Genomic DNA, 23,839 nt, shown 5'->3' on the forward strand with positions numbered 1-23,839 from the left:
AGCCTAGGCAAAGTAACGTAGCGAGAACCAGTAGTAAAAGACTCGTAGGCAGTGGATCGGTGATGGATGAGTGTGACGGATGTGATTCATCATGTAACAGCTATAACACGGAGAGATATGTGGCTAGCTCCCGTTCATCGATCTAATGTAGGCATGTATTTCGTATGTAGTCATACGTGCTTAGCGAAAAGAACTTGCATGACATCTATTATCCATCCCTCCCGTGGCAGCGGGGTCCTAATTGAAACTACGGGATATTAAGGTTCTCCTTTTAATAAAGAACCGGACCAACGCATTAACACACGGTGAATACATGAACTCCTCATACTATGGTCATCTCCGGGAGTGGTTCCGGCTATTGTCACTCCGGGGTTGCCGGGTCATAACACATAGTAGGTGACTACAACTTGCAAGATAGGATCTAAAACATACATATATTGGCGACAACATAATAGGTTCAGATCTAAAATCATGGCACCCGGGCCCTAGTGACAAGCATTAAGCATAGCCAAGTAGTAGCAACATCAATCTAGAACATAGTGGATACTAGGGATCAATCCCCGTCAAGAACTAACTTGATTACATGATAGATCTCATCCAACTCATCACCGTCCAGCAAGCCTACGATGAGATTACTCACGAACGATGAAGAGCATCATGGAATGGTCGATGGAGAAAGGTTGATGATGACGATGGCGACGATTTCCCCTCTTCGGAGCCCGAAACGGACTCCAGATCTGCCCTCCAGATGAAGAACAGGATGTGGCGGCGCCTCCTTATTGCAAAACGCGATGAAACCTTCTCTCTGATTTTTTTTCTACGCGAAGAGGAAGATATAGGACTGAGATTGGGGGAGGTGGTGCCACATGGGCCCCACAAGCCTGCATGGCGCGGCCTAGGGGGGTGGTCGCGCCGTGTGGGCTGGTGGCCCACTGGCACACCCCCTTCGGTGGATCTTTGCGCAGGTATTTTTCTTTTATTCTAGAAAAAATCTCCGTAAATTTTCAGGACGTTCAGAGAACTTCCATTTCTGCACAAAAACAACACCATGGCAATTCTGCTGAAAACAGCCACAGTCCGGGTTAGTTCCATTCAAATCATGCAAATTAGAGTCCAAAACAAGGACAAAAGAGTTCGAAAAAGTAGATATGACGGAGACGTATGAGATACAATATGTTCATATTGCTTCATGATTGTTTTGATTGAAGTGTTGACATTTGAAACTCATTATTATTGCTCGCTGGTTGATTATGCCATTGATATGAGTTCCTCGTGAGATCTAAATGTCATTGCTTATGTGCTTAGCTTATGATCTTGCTGAAAATCTGAATATGAGTTAGACATAATTACAGCAGCAAGATCAAACAGAGTTCGTAAAAGTTTTTCTTTTGTCTCTTTCAGTTTGTCAACTGAATTGCTTGAGGATAAGCAAGGCTTTAAGCTTGGGGGAGTTGATACTTCTCCGTTGTATCCACTTTTCCAAACTCTTTCTCCCTTGTTTTGGACTCTAATTTGCATGATTTGGATGGAACTAACCCGGACTAACGTTGTTTTCACCAGAATTGCCATGGTGTTGTTTTTGCGCAGAAATAAAAGTTCTCGAAATGACTTGGAAATTTACGAGGATTTTTTGTGGAATATATAAAAAATACTGGCGCAAGAATCAACCGGAGGAGTGGAGAGAGGAGCCCACAAGCCCATGAGGCACGGGCCCCCCTGGCCGCGCCTAGCAGGTTTGTGGGGCCCTCAGGGCTCCGCCGCCTCCAACTCCAGCTCTATTTAGTCCCTTTCATCCGGAAAAAAATCAAGGAGAAGAGTTTATCGCGTTTTACGATACGGAGGCGCTGCCGCCACCTGTTCTTCCTCTGGAGGGCAGATCTAGAGTCTGTTCTGGGCTCCGGAGAGGGGAGATCGTCGCCATCGTCATCACCAACCATCCTTCATCGCCAATTCCATGATGCTCTTCACCATTTGTGAGTAATCCCATCGTAGGCTTGCTGGACGATGATGGGTTGGATGAGATCTATCATGTAATCAAGTTAGTTTTGATGGGGATTGATCCCTAGTATCCACTATGTTCTGAGATTGATGTTGCTACTACTTTTCCATGCTTAATGCTTGTCACTAGGGCTAGGGTGCCATGATTTCAGATCTGAACCTATTATGTTCTCGTCAATATATGTGTGTTCTGGATCCTATCTTGCAAGTTGTAGTCACCTACTATGTGTTATGACCCGGCAACCCCGGAGTGACAATAGCCGGAACCACTCCCGGAGATGACCATAGTATGAGGAGTTCATGTATTCACTAAGTGTTAATGCTTTGTTCCGGTTCTCTATTAAAAGGAGAACCTTAATATCTCGTAGTTTCCATTAGGACCCCGCTGCCACGGGAGGGATGGACAATAGATGTCATGCAAGTTCTTTTCCCTAAGCACGTATGACTATATACGGAATGCATGCCTACATTACATTGACGAACTGGAGCTAGTTACATATCTACCCATGTTATAATTGTTGCATGATGAATGTCATCCGGCATAATTATCCATCACCGATCAAATGCCTACGAGTTTTTCCTACTGGTCCTTGCTACGTTACTGTGCTGCTACTCTGTCACTTCTGCTACTGTTACCACTACTGTTGTCACTTCTGCTACTGTTACTGCTACTGCTGTCACTATTGCTACTGTTACCGTTGCTACTGTTGCTATCACACCACTTTGCTACTGATACCTTGATGCAGATACTAAGTCTTTCAGGTGTGGTTGAATTGACAACTCAACTGCTAATACTCGAGAATATTCTTTTGCTTCCCCTTGTGTCGAATCAACAAATTTAGCTTGCATACTCTACCCTCGAAAACTATTGCGATCCCCTATACTTGTGGGTTATGAATGAGCTTCAAGTTGCGGACCCAGTCCGCATAGTTGCTACCATCATCTTTCAGCTTGTTTTTCTCTAGGAATGCGTTGAAATTGAGGTTGACAGGTGCGTTGGCCATTGGATCTACAATATTTGTAAAGACAACTTTTAGACTAAGTTCATGACAATTAACTTCATTTAATCAAATTAAGTATGAACTCCCACTTAAATCGACATCCCTCTAGTCATCTAAGTTATACATGATCCATGTCGACTAACCCGTGTTCGATCATCACGTGAGACGGACTAGTCGTCATGGTGAGCAACTTCATGTTGATCGTATTCAACCATACGACTCATGTTCAAACTTTCGGTCTCTTGTATTCGAGATCATGTCTGTACATGCTAAGATCGTTGAGTCAACCTAAGTGTTTCGCGTGTGTAAATCTGGCTTACACCCGTTGTATGCGAACGTTAGAATCTATCACACCCGATCATCACGTGGTTCTTCGAGACAACGATCCTTCTCAAGGGTGCACACTTAGGGGAATACGTTCTCGAATTTTTTATGAGGGATCATCTTATTATGCTACCTTCGTTCTAAGCAATAAGATGAAAAACATGATAAACATCACATGCAATCATATAGTGACATGATATGGCCATTATCATCTTTGCTCTTTCGATTTCCATCTTCGGGCATCGCATGATCATCATTGTCACCGGCGTGACACCATGATCTCCATCATCGTGTCTCCGTGAAGTCGTCACGCCAACTACTACTACTACTACTACTACTATAGCTAACCGTTAACAATGAAGTAAAAGTAGTAAACACATGGCATTGCATCTCATACAATAAATTAAGACAACTCCTATGGCTCATGCCGGTTTTCATACTCAATGACATGCAAGTCGTGAATCCTATTACAATAACTTGATCATCTCATACATCACACATGTAACATCACAACTTTGGCCATATCACATCACATGTCAAACCTTGCAAAAACTAGTTAGACGCCCTCTAATTGTTGTTGCAACTTTTACGTGGTTGATTTGGGTTTCTAGCAAGAATGCCTTCTTACCTACGTGACAGCCACAACGATGATATGCCAAAGCTATTTACCCTTCATAAGGACCCTTTTCATCAAATCCAATCCGACTAGAGTGGGAGAGACAGACACCCGCTAGCCACCTTTATGCACGCTGTGCATGTCGGCCGGTGGAACCTTCCTCACGTAAGCATACGTGTAAGGTCGGTCCGGGCCGCTTCATCCCACAATACCACCGGAAAAGAATAAGACTAGTAGCGGCAAGCAATTGACAAATCAGCGCCCACAACCTTTTGTATTCTACTCGTGCATGGAATCTACGTATAGAAAACCTGGCTCTGATACCACTATATGGTTATGGGGCATAAATTCAAAATTTTCCTATGCCATATTCACATCTTCCTATGGAGAGACCAGCAACGAGAGAGGGGAGAGTGCATCTTCATACCTTTGAAGATCACTAAGCAGAAGCGTTGCTAGAACGCGGTTGATGGAGTCGTACTCGCGGCGATTCAGATCGCAGTGTCATCCTGATCTAGTGCCGAACCACGGCACCTCCGCGTTCAACACACGTGCAGCCCGATGACGTCTCCCGCACCTTGATCCAGCAAGGAGGAGGGAGAGGTTGGGGAAGATCTATGGCAGCACGACGGTGTGGCGTCGATGGAGAGACGAGGTCTCCCGACAGGGCTTCGCCAAGCACCGTGGGAGAGGAGGAAGAAGAAGAGGAGGGTTGCGCCAAAGAGAGATGGAAAACCGTGTCTCCAATGGCCAAAACCCCCGCTATATATAGAGGGAAGGGAGGGTGGCGCCCCCTTTAGGGTTTCCCCCTTGAGGGGGGGCGGCAGCCCTAGATGGGGGGAGGGGTGGCGACCAGGAGGGGAGGAGGGGGTGGCGCACCCCTTGGTGGGCCTTAGGCCCACCTGCGCTAGGGTTCCACCCTTCCCCCTCTTAGGCGCCATGGGCCAGGTGTGGGGGGCGCACCAGCCCACCCAGGGGCTGGTTCCCTCGTACACTTGGCCCATGTAGCCTCCTGGGGCTGGTGGCCTCTCCCGGTGGGCCTCCGGAACCCTTCTGGTGGTCCCGGTACTTTGCCGGTGGTGCACGAAACATTTCCGGCGTCCAAACCCATCCATCCTATATATCAATCTTTACCTCCAGACCATTCCGGAGCTCCTCGTGACATCCGGGATCTCATCTGGGACTCCGAACAACCTTCGGTAACCTCGTATAACAATTCCCTATAACCCTAGCGTCATCGTACCTTAAGTGTGTAGACCCTACGGGTTCGGGAGGCATGCAGACTTGACCGAGACATCTCTCCATCCAATAACCATCAGCGGGGTCTGGATACCCATGGTGGCTCCAACATGTTCCATGATGATCTCATCGGATGAACCACGATGTCAAGGACTCAATCAATCCCTTATACAATTCCCTTTGTCTGTCGGTATAGAACATCATCGGTATACCTATACCTTGTTCAATCTCGTTATCGGTAATTCTCTTTACTCGTTTAGTAGCACATCATCCCGTGACTAACTCCTTAGTCACACTGAGCTCATTATGACGATGTTCTACCGAGTGGGCCCAAAGATACCTCTCCGTCACACGGAGTGACGAATCCCGATCTTGATTCGCACCAACCCAATAGACACTTTCGGAGGTACCCGTAGTGCACCTTTATTATCACCCAAATACGTTGTGATGTTTGATACACCCAAAGCACTCCTACGGTATCCGGGAGTTGCACAATCTCACGGTCGAAGGAAAAGACACTTGACATTACAAAAGCTTTAGCATACGAACAACACGATCTAGTGCTATGCTTAGGATTGGGTCTTGTCCATCACATCATTCTCCCAATGATGTGATCCCGTTATCAATGACATCTAATGTCCATGATCAGGAAACCATGATTATCTATTGATCAACGAGCTAGCTAACTAGAGGCTTGCTAGGGACACATTGTGATCTATTTATTCACACATGTATTACTGTTTCCTGTTAATAAAATTATAGCATGAACAACAAACGATTATCATGAACAAGGAAATATGATAATAACCATTTTATTATTGCCTCTAGGGCATATTTCCAACAAGTATATGCATCATATCATTGTTCATGATGATCTCTTGGTTCTTGCACATATTGTTTGCAAGAGTGAGTCTTGAACATGGAAAGTCTTCTTTCAGATATGTTTGATGCATATAACCAAGATTTATATGACTTGTATTGTCCTTTCTACCTTGTATGTGCCCATGCAGTCCAAAGCAATTATCCTTTAAAAGGGATTGCACACATTTAGGGGGAGCTTGTACTTGTCATGTTTCTTTCTAAGTTTTTATATTCTAATTCCTATCTTTATTTCAAGCTTTGATTGTATGTTGTCATCAATTACCAAAAAGGGGGAGATTGAAAGCGCATATGCTCCCTTGATGGTTTTGGTAATTCATGATAACATACATTGTCTCTTTGACTAACACTTTTACCTAGTATATTTCAGGTATAGTCCACAGAGAGCTGTGGCTACAGGATTGTGAGGAGATGCCCCTTGATGAAGGAAGGAATAGGAGTGGTTAAATCTTCAAGCAAGAAGACTCTTCATTTTACATTTGTGAGAAATCACTTTGAGTCCATAGGAAAGCCAATACTATTAAAAGGGGGTGAGGTATTATGATGAATTGGTTGCCCAAGTGCTTAGAGATAGAACCAAAAATACCGAGCCATTCTCCCACAAAATATCTCTGTCCAAACCCAAACCAGCAAAATCGGTACCACCAACATTTCCTACTCGGTCATACCGATTTTACACTTAGACAGATCCTATGCCAAACCCACCATCTCGGTACAATCAACATTCCTATCGGTGCCACCAAGATTTGGTGACCAACATTATGTTTAGATGATTCCAAGTTTCGGAATTTCCAAGTTTTAAATCGGTCTCGCTGAGTTTGGAAACCATTCTAGGTCATCGTATCGGTACCACCGAGATTGTGGAAGACAAGCACTTTAACTTGTGTGAGTGAAATCAAAGTAGAACAATATGGTCGGAACCGTGATTGCAAAGGACAAGATCATAGATACCAGATCAAATTATTCCAAAGGAATTTTATTGTTATGAGAAGCTTCCATGATAAGACATACATTGGGTCCATGGGCATGAACACAAAGTTCAAGGTCGACTCCCATTTCATCAATTCATCTCCTTCCATTTAATCCTCGCTTTTGATGAGTTTGTAGCTTTGAGGGATTATCTGGCAAAACATCAGAATAGTAAGAATCGTGAAACTCTTGGGATCACACGGATTAGGGAAGGCATAGGTTCAACCCATCGGGGCATCTTAGGAACATATACCACAAACTAGTAAGAGTAATTAACACGTGCTTGAAGAGCACGGCTGACAAAAGAATAGTATACAAATTATGAGAGGGAGAAAACACGATTTACCAACGACATCATGTAGCAGGGGAAGAATATCACGAGAATTTTTAATGTGAAGGATGCTATCGGATAATAACCCAACAATGGGTATGGCAGTCTACAAAGGACATGATGTGAGTGTCAGTACTCAATTAGAGGAAGATAGAATGCAAGGCATCAGATTATAAAACATTTGAAAAATATCTATACTTAAATACCAAAGGAAATATGGTTTCCATGTTGGCATATCATAATTAGATGCACCGATGAAGGATGAATAAGCTGATTAGAATTAGGTGGATAATCAATCAAGGTTGATTTGCTGAGAACCAGCTCCTCTCTAGAAGGACGTCTGAGCCGAAAAGCTAATTTATGAGTATCAATAGATGATTGCGTGCACTCACACACAGGTTGAACCAATAAGATCAAAGGAAAACCACAAAGGATTTTATCAAATGTTGCTAGACATATGGATTTAATCATAATGCAAGTAGGTGAGAAAGGTCATGAACAATAGGCTACTGAGGGTTTCGGAAGATCGAATAGTAATTCGAGGAACTTGTGAAACTCATGACAACTCAGGACGAACAAATCCCCGGTAAGATAATTTGTTGTACCTTGTATAACAAGAGCAACTGGAAAGAAAATATGAACGACATTTGTATGTAGTCATCCATAGGGGTTGACGGAGGGAGGGAAAACGCAAAAGCGATGAGCACAAGTTCTCGAGAGAAAACTGGAGAGTATCTTCAAAGTCTTCTGATGAATCAAGGCATCGCCTGGAATTCGGGGCTCTCCGAGAGGACGTATTTACGAGAACCTAAAGTTAGAGTTAGCAAAATATTTAACCCGAAAGAGAAGAGAGATCAGAACCCAGAGTATAGAAGAGGAGTAAAAGATACTAATACCACCCGATTGAGATGTGGGCTCATAAGCCAAACAATAATGTTAGTAAAGTTTTTCAAGTACTAGACTAAACTTCGACCAAGGAGTTAGAAAGGGGGCTACCTATAGGCAGTCGGCTCTAATACCTACTTGTGACGCCCTCGATTTGATTGTACGCTAATAATACACGCAAATGTGTATGACCAAGCTCAAGGACTCACGGGAAGATATCACAACACAACTCTGGACAGAAATAAAAACATAAAAGCTTCATATTACAAGCCAGGGGCCTCGAGGGCTAGAATACAGAAGCTCGAGAAATACACGAGTCAACGGAAGCAACAAATATCTGAGTACAGACATAAAACAAGGATAATGCCTTAGAGAAGGCTAGCACAAAAGATACAACGATCTAATGAGGCGAGGCCTCCTGCGTGGGAACCTCCTAAACTACTCCTGGTCGTCAGCATCCTCCACGTAGTAGTAGGCACCGTCGGGGTAGCAGTCGTCGTCGGCGGGATACGCCATCTCCTGGGCTCCATCATCTGGTCGCAACAATTGTATCAAGGGGAAAAGGGGGAGCAAAGCAACGATGAGTACTCATCCAAAGTACTTACAAGACTGACATCACAACTATGCTAAGTTATGCATCAGTACCAAAGCAAAGGGGTTATATGTGGACTGACTGTAGCAATGCGAGAATAGAGAACGGGAACTAGTCCTATCAAAGAGTAGCATCTTGCAGCAACAGACGAGAGTAGAGCAAGTAACACAATTAAATAGTCATATTGTTGCAGCAATATTAATTAAGGTCACTCCCAGAGATTCTTCCTCGACTCCCTGTGAGGAAGCAATCCCGGAGCAAACATTCCAGTTAAGTAACAGTTGTAGTTGTATAAGATCGGGGCACAACTCCAAGCCTCCTATAACCATGGACACGGCTACTCGAATAGTTAATTTTCATCCCTAGAGGGGTGCACCACAGTACCCAACGTGCTTGATAAACTCTCGCTGGACACACTTTCCTGGGTCATGCCCGACCTAGAACATCAACACGTCGCAGCCCTACCTAGGCTCAACAGAGAGGCCAGCTCGCCGGTCTAAATCCTAAGCTCACATGGGTCATGGGCCCATCACCCGTTGTGCTCCTGCATAATGCAAGGGCGGGCGATGTCAGTCCCGGCACCTCTTATACAAGAACGATGCTTATCCGGGCCACTCGGGCGAGCGACGCTCCATTGCTGATATCTGAAGAGCTTCGACTGATACCACGATGTTGAGTACCCATAACTTCTCCCACATGAAGGTTAGTGCGAAAAGGTCTCCCGGCCAACTCATATAAAATACCCAAATCCATTAGCATTTTAAATAATCTTGAGGATGTGTGGCAAGGACTAGAATGCCCTGCCACACCTAGTTACATTCTCGCGGGAATCCACCCGCAACACACCTTTCATGTTCCCAGTAGCACGGTCAAGTAACTGTGTGGTTGTAACATCAGAGGGATCTGAGGTATCACCCTCAATGGATTCCGAACGATGTAACCGTCAAGATGACCAGCGAGGAATCACCCTCGATGGACCAGCTTGATGGGTTGTACGACAGAGTCATTATCGGAGGTGGTGAAGGAGGAATCACCCACCGAGAACCACTGTCGGTCAACTACACTACAGAGTTAACATCAGCAGTACGTATCGAGGTGTCACCCTCGGTACTCGATAGTAGCTCTGCACTGTCGTACAACTAAGGGGGGTGAGTGATGTGACGGGTCTTGGCTCGTCGATCATATGATCGAGACTTGATGAAAAAGCAGGGGCAACTAGACTAAGCGGGGTAAATGGGGATCACTGCTCCACCTATACTAAACAGTTTAAAGTGTGATAGAGTAAAGTAGCAGTTCATCAAAAACAGGCTATGCATCAGAATAGGAGCTATCTACAACAGTAGCAAAATCTAATGCAAGCATGAGGGAGAAATAATAGGCGATATAGGAATGATTAAGGGGGGTTTGCTTGCCTTGTTGCTTGTGGCAAAGGGCTGGTCGTTAGTGGCATAGTCGTACCTGGCAACAGCGTCGGTCTCGGGGTCTACCGGAGAGAAGAGGGGGAAAACAATAAATATAAAGCACAGATGCAACATGATGCATGGCATGGCAATATGCAGGGCTAGGCATGAGCTAATGCAGTATCACCCATCATGGATGAATCGGGAAGATATGTGACGATATTTCCCGAGTCTCTGGCTACTACCGGTCAGACGAAACGCATGGAAAAATTTCATGTTCGCTATGCTAGGGACCTGTGACAAACGAACGAACAATGTATTCGGGTTCGTCTCGTTTTTCTATCAACTTTCATGTACAAAATATTTTCATCTGGATTAAAGATTATTTTCTATTAATATTCAAAGTTTTAAAGATTTTCTGAAATTATTTTAATTATTAAATTCGACAGAAAAGGAAAAATGATGCCAACATGTGGTCACATTGATGTGAGCAGTCAACTTTGACTTGTTGACTGGTCAACTTAACAGGTGGGGGGCATCTGTCATTGTGAGCAGGGTTAACAAAGTTTAAAACTAATCTAAATTAGTTAATTAATAGACTGGGTCCAATAGTTAGTGACTAAATAGGTTAATTAAACTGTTTAACTAAATTAGTTTATTAGAAAAGCGGTGGGGGCCACTTGTTAGTGACTGGACCCAGTCCAGTTAGCAAGTTGACACGGTCAACTGGCCAACTGGGCCGTGGGACTCAGCTATCAGTGACCCAGAGGGGTCTAGGGCAGCGCCACGTCGGCAACAATGTCGGAGATAGCTCCGGCGAGCCATTCCCGCGGCGAAGGGTGCCGAAACTCGTCGGAATCTGGCCGTGGGCGGCCATTTGGCGTGCGCGAGGGGGCGTTCGGATGGGTGCAGTGTGCCGCGTCGATTCAGGGAGGTGGTCGGGCCGGGAGTGGCCGGATTTGCGTCGGCGACGAGGTGACGCGGAGGCCGTCGGCGAGGCTCGTCGGAATGGTGTTGCGGGGCACGTTTAGCCATGCAGGATTGCGGGCAGTGCACGCACGTGGGGCATGCGTGCGCAGGTAGCAGCAACGGCTGCAGGGCAGCGGAGGTAGCGGTCGACGGTGAACAATGGTGGCAACGTTGTGCGGGCATGGGCAGCGACAGCATGAAGCGAGTAGCACTAAGCAGTGCAGGCGGCCACGGCATCGGTAGTAGCCGCGGTACTGGGCCGTAGTCCTAGTAGTGATCGCGGAGCGGCCGGACCAGAGCAGCGCCCGAGCGGAGGCCGACGAGCGCGAGAGCGGTTGTGGCCGGACGTAGGGAGAGAGGGAGAAAGAGGGCAGCTCACTAGGGATGCAAGGGGCTGGGGCGGCGAGGCTCGAAGGCGACCCTTGGGGAGGAGGCGAAGTAGCACGGCGACGACGACGACTCGGCGAGCCGAGCTCGGGCACGGGAGATCGAGCGGGGGTGCGACGGGAAGTGGTCTCTAGGGTTGCGAGGAGGGGCCGCCGACGGTTAAATAGAAGGGGGCGATCGGGCGATGTTCACCACGGCAGCATGGCCTCGCCATGACTGGTCGATGGCTCACATGCCTCCCCCGTGGACAAATTCACTGTTCCGACCCACGAGACGTAAAGAATTCACACAATGAACTTGCCCCGTAAAGAATTCACGATCTGACCTTTTTTAGAAACGACATAAGCCATGGCATTGCAGGTATACTGTGAAACGCCAGAGTATTGTGGTGTTTCCTGCCTTCATAGCAACGCCGGTGTACCATGGCATTTACTGCCATCTTAGCAACGCCAAACGCCTTGGCGTTTCTAGGATCCATACTGCAATGCCAACCTGCATGGCGTTGGTAATGAGCAGTGCTCCCCTTGCCATCCACCTCGATGTATCCCTCGCTTGTCCCATTTTGCTTGCTTCCCCTGTAGTAGTACTACTACTGCACTGCCTACTCATCATCAGAGAGCTACTCCTAGTACATACACATGCCAAGCTGCTGCCAACCTTCATTGATCGCTTCAAATGAATCATAACATGCACGACCGAGATCTCCATGCACTCTTTTCCCCTAATCAATGCCCACCCTGTGGTACTGCTCATCGCTTCTCTTTTTTTTTGAATGTTGGCCGCTCGCCAAATTCGTTGATCAGGGTGGAACAGAGTACAAGAGCATGCCCAAGATGGGAATGGAAGGAAAGGAAAACGAGAATAAACGGAAGAGGAAAAAAACTAAAACTAAGACAGGGAAGGAAGGCGATAAAAGAAGACTATCTCAGCCAAGGACGAAAGGAATCCCTGCTCCTGCCAAGTTCCACAGTCTAATCTCCTCTTTAATCTTGGTCTATAGGCCGTCCGCCGTCATGCACTCTTGATTGAAGACTCTCCTGTTCCTTTCCCGCCAGATCTCCCAAGTAATTAGGTGCACAAGGGAGATCAGCCCCTTTTTCCTCTCCTTTGCAGTGAAGGCATAGCGAGTCTCGAACCATGTTGAGAACTTGTGATCCCTCTCCTAACTTGCTGGGCAGAGGGACGGCATAGCCGTGAGAGGTGCGATGGCATTCCAAATAAGCCTAGACCACCGGCAGTCAATGAAAAGGTGTGACGGTGTTTCCAGGTTTCTTACACATAGCGGGCAGAAGTAGTTGTTTTCCCATCCACGTCGCACGAGGGCATCCGCCGTCAATAGCCTACCAAGCATGATCGTCCATACCAGAAACTTGCATTTGCCCGGAGACCATCCTCGCCAGATCAGCTGGTGCCCATGCAACCGAACCGACCCCTCGAACTGTAACCGGTATGCCGAGTGCGCACTGTATGTCCTGTCCTGAGAGAATCTCCAGCTGATATCATCCGGTTGGCCCTCGTGAAGCCGAACTCGATCCAACCGAGACGCAAGACGTAATAGTTCAGGGAGCATTTCCTCCAGTAGCCCCATCGAGAGGTCTTGTAGCCATTTTCCATCTTTTAGGGCATCCAAGACAGATCTGCTTTTTCGTGCGTCAATCTTGAAGAGCGATGGAGCGATCGTCTTCGGGCAATCGCCTTCTAGCCATCGGTCGTGCCAGAAGTTTGTTGTTTTGCCGTCTCCTATCTTAATCTCCGTTGCCATTTCGAAAATATCCTTCTCCTCCTTCGAACAAGGCAAGGGAGTGCTCACCCAAGGCCGGTCCGGGTGCTTCCATGCCATCCATAGCCAACGGATTCTTAATGCCCTGCCAAACTTCTTGAGGTCCAGTACGCCGAGACCACCCAGACATTTCGGCTGGCAGATTAAATTCCATGCAACTCTACAGTTCCCCGTATTGCCATTAGTATCTCCACTCCATAGCCATGAACGGAAGATCTGGGTCAACCGCTTCAGGACCCAAGCAGGCAGTTTGTGTATCGTCATCATGTATATCGCAAGGGATGACAAACCAGTTTTAAGCAGCACAAGTCTTCCACTCTTAGCCATAAGTTTGCCTTTCCATGTTCCTGCCTTGTTACCAAACTTTGAAATCAGAGGATCTAGCTCTAACTTTGTCAGGTTCCTAAGGGATAAAGGCATTCCCAGATAAACCGCGGGGAACGATTTTATAGGGAAGTTCAGCTGGGACAGAATGTGCGTAAGGTCCAAATTGCCACAACGGATCGGAAGAGCCAAGCTCTTGGCTGCATTAGTGAACAGCCCGGTAGCAGATCCAAAACAGTTTAGGATCAGCGATATCATCCTTGCATCATTCTCCGATGGGTTCATGAACAGCGCTACGTCATCCGCATAGAACGAATAACGAGTAGCCCGTCTCCTTCCTGGCAACTTTGAAAGTTCCCCTTGCTCGATGGCGATGGACATCATCCTCTGCAGTGGGTCCATGACAAGGATGAATAGGAATGGGGACAACGGGTCTCCTTGTCTGAGTCCACGCATGTGTTGTATTTTTTCCGACAGCTCCCCATTAATCAAAACACGTGATGTAGATGTTCTAAGCAGCATAGCCATCCATTCCCTTCAGCGTGCACCAAACCCCCTTGCTTGCAGCATATCCAACAGATAGGCCCAGGAAACCGAGTCGAACGCTTTGGCAATATCTAGTTTTAGCAATACCATCGCCTTTTTTGATTTATGGAAGAATCTCGCAGTGTTCTGTACTTGCAGGAAGTTCTCTTGGATGCTGCGCGATTTGATGAATGCACTTTGACAATCGTCCACAAGCATGTTGATTTTTGGCGCCAGTCTCGAAGCAAGAATCTTGGAGAAGATTTTTACCACACTGTGAATCAGCGAAATTGGCGTGAAATACGTTAGCACATCGGCCCCCATTTTCTTGGGGATGAGGACTAGCAGCGCCTGATTCACTCTTTGCAGCCCAGTACTGTCCATCCTGAATAATTGGTTCATCGCCGCTAGGAGAACGTGCTTGATTGTGTCCCAGCATGCTCTATAGAAACCTCCCGAAAATCCGTCTGGCCCCGGCGCCTTATCAGTCGGTATCTCCTTTATGGCATTATATATCTCATCCAGCGTGAACTCCCGCTCAAGATGCGTTAGGTCCACGTGCTCTAGGTCCAACTCATCCCAGTTCAACGTCGCTGTGCGTTGCTTTAGGCAGCCAAAGATGTTGGTGAAATGGTTGTTTGACATGTCAGTCATGCCGTGCAGAGACGAGACCACTCCGTTTGGGCCCTGTAACGCATGGATTGTGTTTTTGTTGTGCCTAGCATTGGCCTTCCGCTGGAAAAAATTTGTGTTTGCGTCTCCCGCCTTCAGCCAGAGGACCCTGCTTCTTTGCCGCAGCTTAATCTTGAGGAGGACCGACAGTCCCAAAACACGTGCTTTAAGCCTAGAGTGCAGGTCTCTCTCGTCGTGGGAGAGAGATCTTAGATCCTGCACTCGATCTAGCTGGAAAATAAGCTCGGAGACTATAGATAACTGCCTCTGTAGATCGCCAACGATGTTTCTGCTCCAATCACGCAGGACCTTACTTAGCCTCCAAAGCTTGCAGTTAAGCTTCGTCAGGGGGCAAGCATTGCCAGCGGGTGCAGTCCAAGATCTGACGAACACATCCATGAAACCATGAACAAATTGCCAGTAGGATTCAAAACGAAAACGCTTATTCGTTTTAACTAGCCCGTCATTTATCAGTAGCAACGGGCAGTGATCGGAGATGGAAGAAGATTGCGGCAGCAACTTGGCAGTAGTGAAGATTAGTTCCCATTCTACGTTGTAGAAGGCGCGGTCGAGTCGTACTAGGGTTGGTACGGCCTGCACATTGCTCCAAGTGAATTTGCGCCCGATTAGCGATATCTCATGCAGGTTAGAGGAGTTCAGCGTCCAACGGAATTTGAGCATCCAGCGGCGGCACACTCTCGGATTGCTTTTATCTTGCGGGCTCGTAATGAGATTGAAATCTCCTATGAGAAGCCACGGTCTGGACATGGAGTTGTGAATGCAGGCTAGCTCAGTAAGGAAATCATTATTACGCTGCTCGTCATGGGGGCCGTAGACCATGGTCAGCGACCAGGACGACCCTCCCCCTGGTGGGGTGAAACCCACCGCTACCGAGTACGATCTAATCGTAATTGTGCCGGCAGTCAGCTTATTTGAATTCCAGCTCATAATGATCCCACCCCGTGTGCCGTCGGCATCGAGCACGGCGTGCTGATCGAACTGCTGTCCAGCGATCTCAAGGCGATCAATGGCCGAACAGGAGGAAAGCTTCGTCTCCTGCAGACAAATGATAGAGCAGCCAAGCCGATCAATGATCGCTCTAGAGGCACCTCTTCTGGCTCTGTCGTTCAAACCTCTCACATTCCAATTAAAAATAGCAAGGTTGTCATTCATTGGAAACCAAAGCATAACAGCATAACGGCTCAGTATTGCAGTACCCAGTGGGCAAGCACATACATCTTTCCTGAGCTAGACATAAGGCGCGGCAGCTGTGCGCAGCCAACATCGAGAACAGCATAACGAAACGGGGTTCAGGGCACCCGGCGCAGCAAAGTTGTGCAGCCAACGACATGGTTCGACAGATAAGAAGGTAGCTAATCATAAGAACTGAGGAAGCAACATAGGTCAGGCCTTGGCATAGGCATCAGGCGGCTCGGACCGGGAGCTCGTCGAGGATGGCTTGCAGCTCAGCTTCCGGCAGGTGAAGCTGGGAAGGAGACGAGAGCCCGGCGATGTGCACCAGCTTCGCGACATTCTCCATCGGCATTGGCTCGCGGAAGAAGTTCAGGTATGCTAGAAGCGTGCTTTCATTGAAATCAGCTTCCCGCTTGATAAAACCCAGCTGGACACAGATGGCAGCCTGCGACCTCCTTGAGGAGGAGAAGTTGGACTGCATGCACGAGAGGCGCGCACTTTGCCTTGGAGCTTTGACTGCGCCCATCAGTTTCTTCTTCAGTTTGTGACGTGCTGGGTTGGCCTGCGGCGGCGTGGGGAGGATGGATGCCGACAGCAAGGAAGCAATCTTGCCGATGAATGCCCTTTGGTCGTCAATCTGGAGTGAGGCGATTCTCTGGTTGATGGTATTGACTAGACCAGTGCCAGAAAGATTGGCCTCCGCAAGTGCCCGTCTCGCGCGCACTTCTTCCTCAGATTGAATGAAGCTGTAGTTAGCCATACCCGGGCCGAGAACCACCTCTGGCCCCGTCGCCCAAGAGAGCTGGGCGTGAGGTGCATGGAGTAGGCCTAGGGCTCCCCCTGGCAGCCAACATGGAGTTTCGCACTGGACAGGCTTCGACCAACCCAGTGTCGACACAAGTTGTTGCAGTACCGGCCATTCCCATATTGTGGACTGTAGCGAGGGCGGCAGCGGTGGCAGATCATAGCCTCGCATCTTAGGGTTGGGCATGCTGATGGGCATGTTGCTGAAATTAGTTGCCCCACCTTCGAATAGGCCATTCCAACCTGGTATACTGCCATATTGGGTCTGCGGAGATCTTGGTGGCGAGTATAACGGCAGTAGCTCATGTGGAATCGACCCCTGGGAATTGTTGCATTCCTCTTGCGTATCCTGTGTCGCATGCTTGTGGTCAGAGCCTACAGAACCTGGCGATACGACATGATCATCTTGATCAGCAAGGCCATTTGTCACACTTAGTGCATCACTGATGCTGTCCTCCGGTTCGCAGTGTAGTGCGCAGTCCGTTGGTCGAACTGCCTGAGCTATTTGCAGAGCCTTAGTGCCAATATCTTCGGGCTGTTGTATGTGCAGATGCACTGCAGGTTGCTCATCAGAAACGGCAGTAGATTTGAGCGTTGCGGTTGGAACCGTGGCGGTGGCTGGAAACTGCTGCATCGCCACGGGAGTGCCGATGACAGGGGTCTTCAACACAGCAGTATCAACATGGCGCCTGTATCTTCTAGGGGCCGGTGCGCGCGCCGCGGCATCCCTGTAGTTTGCCCTGTCCCGCATGCCCTGCCAGAACCCATCGCGCGCGCCACTGCGTTTGCCCCTTCGCCTGGCACCACCATTGTATCCGTCATCTGCATCGCCATCGTTGCGGCGTGCAGTGGGGGTATGACCTTCAGAAACAGCAGCACGTGCCCTGCGCTCACCATCCTTGGTACCCATCTTCCAATCTTTGTGCTCATAGATCCTCGGCCACTCCAAATCCTCTTCCTCCATCGGTGTGTAGTCTGTTACCACATCAAGGTGGATAAGCACTGGGAAGTGAGGACCCTCTCTGCCTTGTTCCGATGGCGTGCCTTCTGGCAGAGATCTTCTCGGGCGAGCAACGTCCGGACGACTGATGACGTTGAAGTCAGACACCCTAGGGATCAGGTTCGGGTCCCAGGCCCATAACCAGGCGAAGAGGGCCGAGACGTTAGTCTTGGTGGTTGATTGCCGCTCGATGAGATCAAGCCTGCACTTCTTGCCAATCACTTCTTGAACATTGACCCAGGACCAGGCATTCAGGGGCAGCCCTTCAATTGCAACCCTGCAGTACAACCTCCACACCCTATTCCCACCTGGAGGCGGGAACCAGGGCCTGAGCAGCAGCTTCACTCCGGCAACCACCAGTTGTCGTCGCTCGAAAACCAGGTCGCGCTGGTGGCACTCCGACAGGACAAGCACGAAGTCTTCCGGGAAACAGGGGGCGACGCAGATGTCCCTTCGCGGAAACCCGTGCCCGTGCTCAACAGCTTCGGCCACCATGTCCGCGGTAATGCCCGAGCACGGACCAACGGCGGTGAGCAGCAGCGCCGTGGTGCGCAAGCCGTACGCCTCATCCTCCATCTCCGGTGTACTGACCACCGAGCAGGTCGAAGTGGCCGGCCTGCGGTGCGCCGCACCCGGGATATTGCCACCAGCCATCGTCGCCTCGGGAATGGTGGGGGAGCCCGCGGAAGCGACGACGTCGGCGTAGGAGGGGGATCCCAGAGGACCAGCAGGCGGTGGCGGTGGAGCAGATTCTCGAGGGCCCGAAGGTGAAGCAGGAGTGGTGGTAGGCAGCAGCGAGGCAGAGGCTTTTGGACGGCGAGCTGGGCACTGACGCTCCAAATGGCCCGTCCTCTTGCAAGAGTAGCAAATTTGTGGGTCTCGGCACTGGAAGGATCTGTGCCTAGAGGCAAGGCAGCGGAAGCAACGATTTCCAAATCTTGACTTGAATGCTTCCACGGGAGAGAGAGCGGAGCGAGCGTGATCCTTTGACAGAGCCGGGGTGGGATCCCCCTGGCGCGCAGCCAGCCGCCGGCCACGCCGAGACTGCACAAGCTTCTAGGCAGTGGCATGGTCGGGCGTGGCAGGCGAGCCGCATTGCCCTGGTCTTGAAGGCGCATCCGCACGTGCCTGCCCATCGGACAGTGGCTTCTCTGGGGGCGCCACGATGATGGAGCGCAGTCTAGGCTTGGCCGAGCCGGGCAAATCTGTCCCGGGATGTGGAGGAGGCACTCGCCTTGAAGACGCCCCCACGCTTGGCTGCTCGCAGCCAGGCTCCCCCATTTTTGTTGTCATCAAGGTCGGGCAGAGGCTGGGTCTTGATGTGCCAGCCAAATCCGCCCCGAAGAGGCAGCGAGGCTCTCGCAAGGCTGGCTGCAAGGGAAGAGACCGCCTAGGAAAGGAAAGGCGCAAAGGAGGGGCACTTACCGCGGCCACCAGCGATTCCTCCATGGCCATCAATGCCACACATGGGTGGACGCGCCCCGAGGTCAGATCCACGAAACCTGCGAGCGGATCCGGCGCCCCCTCCCGTAGGGCAATGCAGGGCAACACCGTCCCCGATGCTGCATTCGTAATCCACAGCGCGGGGGCCGGCAGGGAAGTTGCGGGGGTGGGAGGCTGCGCGGAGGCCGCCGTGGAGCTTGCGGCGGCAGCCTGTTCCGGGGCAGGAGGGGCGAGAGCGCCGCTCTTCATTTGGAGAGTATCGCTTCTGTTTTTGCTGGGATAAGTATAGTGGTGGAGCTGTAGTCTCTGTAGATTGGGATGATGGCCAGCAGGCGGCAACGGCAGCATGTGGCAGCAGGCGGCAGCGGCAGCATGTGGTCTCTGTAGATTGGCAGCAGGTGGCAGCGGCAGCCCGCCCGTGACTAATCCAATGGAGAGAGAGAGACTGCCCGGGCGTGCATGCATGCAATGGAGAGAGAGACTGCCCGGGCGTGCATGCGTGCATCTAGCACTCCTTATTTACCAACGCCATGCAGGTTGGCGTTGCAATATGAAACGGAAACGCCATTACTTCTGGCGTTTTTTGCTCTCACAGAGACGTGAGCTAGTTAGGCGTATGGGTGTGGAGCAGAAACGCCAAGCTAGACTGACGTTTTTACATGCAGCAACAACGACATGGTTTATGACGTTTTTAAAAGGGCCAGATCATGAATTCTTTACGGGGCGAGCTCATTCTGTTAATTCTTTACGCCTTGTGGGTCAGAACAGTGAATTTGTCCTCCCCCTGTGCCCCCTTATAGCAGGGGAAGGAGATGAGTGGGGAAGGTTAGGCCGGCTTGGGGGAGATGGGCCTAGGCCAAGGGAGGGGGGACATGGGCTTTTCTTTTTATTTTAATTTTTTTGTTTCTGTTTTTATTTATTTTAGTGTGAAAATACTTATGTAAAAATATGCCACTTAGCCCAAAATAATTATAATGCAATAAAAGGCATAGACACAAAATGTTCGAAATCCTTTTGAAAATATTTGAAATTTTATAATTCAAAAGGGCATTTAATAACTGTTTTGCCCTTTGTTAAGTTGTGTTAGAGGCACTAAACACTTTACAAAATGTGGGTTGCAATTTTAGAAATGACTAGGGAATATTTGAAACCTATTCATGATTCTTGTTTCCTAAATTACAAAACCTTTAAAACCACCTTTCAATGATTTTGAATTGCAAAGGAAATTGAATTAGGATTTGATTCCAACAGTGATCATACCTAGATTAGCAAAAATGGATTAACTTAATCCCCATGTTGTTGTAGCTTGATCACGAGCATTAATGTAGCATAATTCGGGGATGTCACACCCCCCCCCCCCCTCTAGACACCTCTTTTATCGATCTCTCACTGATGCTAAAGTCCTAGGAGCATTTACAACGGTGGACATCAAATCCGGGCCCTCAAACGCCCGCGGATGCGTTCGGACGCGTCCACATGGTGTGACCGTCCACGTCTTAAATTTACTTCTCTGTATTTGGACACGTCATATTTGAAGCATTAAAATCCGTACAAAGCATGCAAACGAGTTATTCCTATGTAAATTAACCTACACTACCCTAATCCTCATCGGAGATGTCCACTATGTTCGTGCCCGACTCCGAATACATGTGCGACAACCTCAACTCCGGTTGCTCCGCCTCGTCTTCCACTTCTCGTCCTTGTCGGATGAACTGTCGTTGGCCTCGACATAGGCCTTATCCTGGATGTACTCCAGGATGAGGCTGTTGTCCCGCCATCTCCGCCGCTTGGTCGACCACGAACTCTGTCATGGCATCTTCCATGCCGAAGCCCGCGGTCAGTGCCAATTCAACCTCTGAATAGTCTCTCTCATCCTCCTTCGAATACGCCACCTTCATCGAAACGAGATGATGCTCCGACTCCTCCTGCTCCGGCGAGTCCGGGGGAAGGTCGGCTGCAATGCGAGCATCGCGCCTCGCCCGTATCTGGTCCTCAACCTGGAACTGATGCTCCGACATGAGCATATCATACATCATCTTGTTTTGCCAGGCCATTGCGAAGTTGTGTGGCATGGGAAGAGCGGCGAGATGAGGGAGGTGGATGAGCTTGGGCTGGCGGCATGAAGAGGGAGGGAGTGGATGTGGCTAGGGTTGAGGATGCCGGCCGGCTTAAGTAGCTGGACTTTGGCCTCAAGCGGCGAGCCGACGCAGCACCACGTGACATTCACACCCTCACTCGAGAAGATGCCCGTCAGACTGTTGAATTTTTGGACGATTACGTGTGGGACCCCATCGCCAGTCTGATGCGCCCGGGTCTCCTCATATCCATTCTATATTTAAAATGGATATGGAAGGTGTGGATCAGTCCGGTGTTTAGAGCAACTCCAATTGGGCGAACCATTTTGTTCGCTCGTGTCCATTTGAATCATTTAAACACCCAACAGGGCGACCCAAACAGACAACATGTCCGTCTGATGTCCGTTTCCGACCCAAACTAGGCACAAATATGGACGACAAATGGGTCGGCGGCGGACAAAAGCGTATGCCCCCGTCGGTCGCTCTCGTCCACTCGTGTCAGCCCGAGCCAGGCTTCTGCCGCCACAGCCCATCCCCGCACGTCACCGAACCTTCATTGTTGACCATGCCGCCGGCCATCTCTCCTTCCTCTCCCTTTCTCTCGTCTTCTCTCAAAATCTCTTCCTCTTCTCCCACGGGTACCAACCGCCATGGATGGTGCTGCCCGAAGCTTTGCATGCCTCCCATGGCGTGCTGGTGCCTCAACTTCGACCTCCTCCTCGCCGGATCCACCCTGCCGCATAATAACCCATGCCCCTCGAGCTCCTGCTTCCTCCCATGGCCGTCGCGTTGCCTGCATCCCTGTCCTCGCTCGATCCAAGCATCGTTGACTGCGCCGCCGTCCATGGAAGGGGAGACCTCCGTCGACGGGGAGAACTCAAGGAACTGCAGCGGACGACAGGAAGATCACCGGTTGCGACGCGTACTAGGACACTCGCGAGCTCGGTGCCCTTTGCCTTGGGCTTGGCCGCCATACGCCCTCGTCGACGTCTTTTCTGACTTGTCGCTTGATTTTGCCTCCTCGCTTGTCCGCGCAAAACATTTTGCTCGTTGGACACATTCATCGATCACGCTTGTCGGTCGCATGTCTGTTAGTCGAACAGCCGACTTAAATGGATAAAAAAAATCTATATCCATTTGGATCGAGTTGCTCTTAAGATCCGTTTGAGACGCTCATCCTCACTGATCGCTCCAGCGTGTCCGGCGGGCGTATGAGAGCATGGTTAATAGTACAGCCAGCTGCTGGCTATATGATGTTGAGGGGTTTAGGATGCCGGCTGTAATAGTGCTAAAGAGCAGCTTAAAACGCCCAAAATCCCCACGGAGAAACGCAGCAGCATGGAGAAGCACGTTCAATCGTCGCTGTGCCGACGTGGATCCAATAATTGTCGCGGGCCCACACCCCTCCACCCGAAGCCGATCTGACGAGCCGTTCCAGGCCCAGATACTACTCACTCCTCCCTCCAAACAAATTGTATGATTATTTTGACGCCCTTAGAAACTTTTTGTGCTGGATGACATGCGGGCCAGAGCAGCCTCCGACCAACTATTTTCCCATTTATATACTCGAGTGAATTGCTTCCCCCTCTCTCCCTCTCTCTCTCTCCTCTCTCCCGTTCAAAGTCGTCGTCTTGCTCTCGAGCTGTTTGATTCGATTCTTATCAATCCACCATCCTCCGTAGCTGCAGGTCCGATTATGCCATCGGCAGCGCTGGCTGCCACGCCGGTCTCTCCGTCCCCGTCGCCGTCGCCGCACCACTACCGCGGCCGGTTGCGCTCGCCGCTGGCAAACGGTGGCACCAAGGGGAACTTCGAGCTCCGGCACTGGCGCACGCCACTCAAGCGAGCTCCGTCGTGCCCCCCGCCGGGGATCGAGATCCCCAGCAACGACTACGACGGCAGAGGGAACGGGTACACCAGCCTCCGGGACATCCTATCGTCGCCGCGGTACGCGGGGGCTGGGGGCTCGCCCGCGGCCTGCGTCATCGGTGGCACCGGCAGCTGTGGGGACATACACATGATACGCCACCCGCTGGTAAAACACGCAGCGTACGCGTACCTGCAGATGACGCCGTCGGCGAGGGAGGACCCAACCCGCCGGAGCCGGCGCTGGCGCGGCCCGCTCTGCCGCCTCCTGTTCGACTGCCTCAGCTTCATCGGAGCACTCTTCCGGCCTTGACTTCTCCGCCCGGCGCACCTCCATGCGGTCCTCGTTGCACCTGAAATCTCTTCGATTTCTCTTTTCTTCTTTTCGTTTGTGCGATTAGATTTTTTCGTAGAGTTTTCCGGCTTATGTTTGGGTTGTAATTTGTGTAAATAATTTGGTAGGATTAGACACAAAGAGGAATGATAGCAACAAGAGAAATGATGAATGTCATACTACTAACAAAGCTGATTAGTCGTCATGAACTCATGATTGATGCAATAATGGA

General features: G+C 49.7%; 1 protein-coding gene across 1 annotated transcript; it reads left to right on the forward strand.

Annotated features, from left to right (window-relative positions):
- Window positions 1–22,706: 22,706 nt before the first annotated feature.
- Window positions 22,707–23,816, forward strand: LOC123397658. Its single transcript, XM_045092194.1, has one exon. It carries the CDS (start codon window positions 22,927–22,929, stop codon window positions 23,584–23,586), a length of 660 nt encoding a protein of 219 aa, XP_044948129.1. The 5' UTR covers window positions 22,707–22,926; the 3' UTR covers window positions 23,587–23,816.
- The last annotated feature ends 23 nt before the right edge of the window (window positions 23,817–23,839 follow it).

Source organism: Hordeum vulgare, chromosome 5H (assembly GCF_904849725.1).
Source record: "Hordeum vulgare subsp. vulgare chromosome 5H, MorexV3_pseudomolecules_assembly, whole genome shotgun sequence".
In the NCBI taxonomy this organism is placed as follows: Eukaryota; Viridiplantae; Streptophyta; class Magnoliopsida; order Poales; family Poaceae; genus Hordeum; species Hordeum vulgare.